This window comes from Sinocyclocheilus rhinocerous, unplaced genomic scaffold (assembly GCF_001515625.1).
Source record: "Sinocyclocheilus rhinocerous isolate Xijiao unplaced genomic scaffold, SAMN03320098_v1.1 scaffold299, whole genome shotgun sequence".
Taxonomy (NCBI): Eukaryota; Metazoa; Chordata; class Actinopteri; order Cypriniformes; family Cyprinidae; genus Sinocyclocheilus; species Sinocyclocheilus rhinocerous.
This window is the reverse complement of record NW_015652998.1, coordinates 708,113-711,218: the sequence shown is the minus strand read 5'-3', so window position 1 is coordinate 711,218 and position 3,106 is coordinate 708,113. Positions and strand designations below refer to the sequence as shown.

Sequence of the window (3,106 nt, the reverse complement as noted above, 5' to 3'; positions counted from 1 at the left end):
TATGTTATGTTATGTTACAGGTATATTATATTTATTTGTTTATTCATTTATATAGGGAATTCAGCAGTTGAAAATATAACAAAATATAACAACCATCAAATTAACAAAATGGCTTTTGAAGATTAGTTCATTTTGATGCACGAGATCAAGCAAGAGCATCAGTAAAATGATCCGATTTTCCCTTCACTTACTACTACTACTACTAATAATATTAATAACTACACATTGATATCAGAAATAGTGATCTGAATAAGTAGCTGCTAATGAATAAATATAAATGCAAATGTAAATAATAATTGGGCAACTTAATTGTTATGTTACAGGTATATTATATTTATTTGTTTATTCATTTATATAGGGAATTCAGCAGTTGAAAATATAACAAAATATAACAACCATCAAATTAACAAAATGGCTTTTGAAGATTAGTTCATTTTGATGCACGAGATCAAGCAAGAGCATCAGTAAAATGATCCGATTTTCCCTTCACTTACTACTACTACTACTAATAATATTAATAACTACACACTGATATCAGAAATAGTGATCTGAATAAGTAGCTGCTAATGAATAAATATAAATGCAAATGTAAATAATAATTGGGCAACTTAATTACCATTTGTTTATTGTTTGTTTGTTTAAAAGGGGCACATGCTACTGTCTTCTACCAAAAACAAATCTTATGAAAAAACATGGATTACTTGGATTTTTAGTGCACAGAATGCTCGAGTTCACTCTGTTGTAAATTGACATCCTTTTTCTCTCAGGGCTCAAGTGGTTTGACCCCTTGTGTCTTTCATTGTAAACGGGAGTAAATCTGGAGGGGAGAGGAGAGAGAGCAGCTTGTTAACCGCTTGTTGCTCTTAGTCGTGCAAACTGTGAATTCATACCTTCCAAGGCTTGTTTTGCTCACCGGTGATGTCACCAGCAGCCAATCAGCAGGCGCTGCTGCAGTAGGTAGTGGGTGCAGCGAGGTCTTGGGTATATGCACGGGGACGCGCTGGCAGCTCTCCGGCTCTCATCATCACATCATTATAGGGATGGAGAGAGTGAGAGAGAGAGAGAGAGAGAGAGAGAGAGAGGGGAAAAGCAGCAGCTGAGAATATCTAATCACAGTTATGAGTCAGTCATTTGATTCCCCAGATTGTTGTATGTGATGTGCCTCACAAAGGAAATTACATACTGAATAAATCAATTTTTGTCCACCTAGGCTTGGATTAAGCCAGACTGTTTTATCTGTCATGCACCTCTTAAGGAAGCTATCATACTCTCTTACATACGCTGATTATACCAGTTTTTCATCGGCCAGTGACCTTAAGCCAAGGTCAGTTTTGCTCCTGCGGAAAGGAAGACTTGGATTTGTATCCCATCTAATGCAAATATTATATTTGATGAATCAGTTTTGATTACCTATTTATTTGCTGTGTGCAAGATAAGCTTTGATGTCACGGTTACTGTAGCAAAGGTTGAAAGGTTGATAGCAGTTTCAGCAGTTTGAAGTCTGTTTGATACTGTGTTATTGCTTATATAGCTTTCTAGGAAATTGTGATTTTAATAAAACTCATTCATTTAGATCAGTCTTAGTGTGGTTGCTTTTCAGGTGTGTGAGACATATAGTGGGGTCCAAAAATCTGAGACCACTGGTGAAAATGCTTCTGATTGCATTTACTTGGTAAAGGAAAATGGAACATTTAAGAGTTGAATTAATTAATTGTTTTAATGTACACATTTTCTCAATAGAGATTATTGTTTAGAATCATTTTTAAAAATTTGATTTTTTTTGTAATATTATTCATTTTAACCAAACTGTGTGTGAATTTGAATTTGAAGGTGGGAACCTTTAATTACATGATTCATATGAACAACATGTTCATATAATTTTTTTTTAATCTGACATAACTGTAATGACTTCAGTTCAGTGATGGAATCAGTTGTGAACTCAGTAATGGCTCTGAATGATTCACTGGCTGAGTGAATCTGATTCAGACCGCTAACTCACTGCTAACTCGCATGTTTTGAGACTGTTATGTGAATCTTTTTGACTGGCTCATTAAAAAGAACCAGTTCATTTGAATCGGACATTGCAGCTCGTGCTGTGTTTGTTGTTGCGTGGAAACAATACTTGACTGCACTCTAGCGAGATGACAAACCCGCAAAACAAACCTTTCATGACCTGCCAATATTAAGTACATTTTAATTAATTGTTGTACATTTTAATTTTAATTTTAAGCCTAATGATTATGTTATCCAGCATGATTTGAGTATAATCCGAAGAGCATTTTATGCTTCAACAATATCAACAACTGACCATCTGTAAGAATCTGTACATATGATTAATGTCACAAATATGATTATTTGATTAGTGACCTAGAAGTAATGCAGGATCTAAATATTTCTTGTTTTATGTTTTACATTATTTAAAAAAAAAATAAAAATAAATTACTTCTAGATATAAATAGGGGACAAAAAAATCATTATAGTTGGCATCGTAGTGAATAGAGAATGAATGTGTGTATATTGATTAGTAAAATAGTTTCAGGATATCCGGATATGGTTAATTTATGCAGAATTGAACTTCAATCAATGCTTTAGTCTACAGGCTTACTTGATCTACTAACCAAAGTCTGTTTTCAGCTGTTAGATGAATCATTGCTTCCCAAAGCAGTTTCAGAGTGTTTGGTACAATCCTATCTTCATCAAAGTCCATATGTTCTCACAGGTGCCCACGGAGTCAGAGAGGAGCCCCAGTTTGTGACGGCCCGCGCAGGGGAGACCGTGATTCTGGGATGTGACATGGCTCACCTACTCAACGGCCAGCCCTACGTGGTGGAGTGGTTCAAGTTTGGAGTGCCCATCCCCTTCTTCATCAACTTCCGCTTCTACCCTCCTCACGTGGACCCCGAGTACGCCGGTGAGCTCTGATTTCCACCACATTTTATTACATTTTCCACAGAAATTAAGCCACTTTGTGTCATTTGGACAGTGTTGTAAATATATATTTTTAAATTGAATAATTAATTATTATATTTAATAAAGGAAATTCACTCATTTTACAACAGTTTTAGACATTCCTTTTTTCAGGCAGTTTTTTTTTTTTTTGCATTGG

At 35.1% G+C, this 3,106-nt stretch overlaps 1 protein-coding gene across 3 annotated transcripts in view; it reads left to right on the top strand.

Moving 5' to 3' along the window:
- LOC107715325 (protein turtle homolog B-like) overlaps positions 1-3,106 on the top strand; it is a 127,099-nt gene that overhangs the window by 26,014 nt on the left and 97,979 nt on the right. For all 3 annotated transcript variants that reach the window (XR_001637087.1, XR_001637086.1, XM_016521413.1), the window contains exon 2: positions 2,720-2,911. Coding sequence is in view for 1 of the 3 variants with exons in the window: in XM_016521413.1 (XP_016376899.1) it covers positions 2,720-2,911 (192 nt within the window). In the remaining 2 variants the exon portion in view is untranslated. The remainder of the gene's footprint in view (positions 1-2,719; positions 2,912-3,106) is intronic.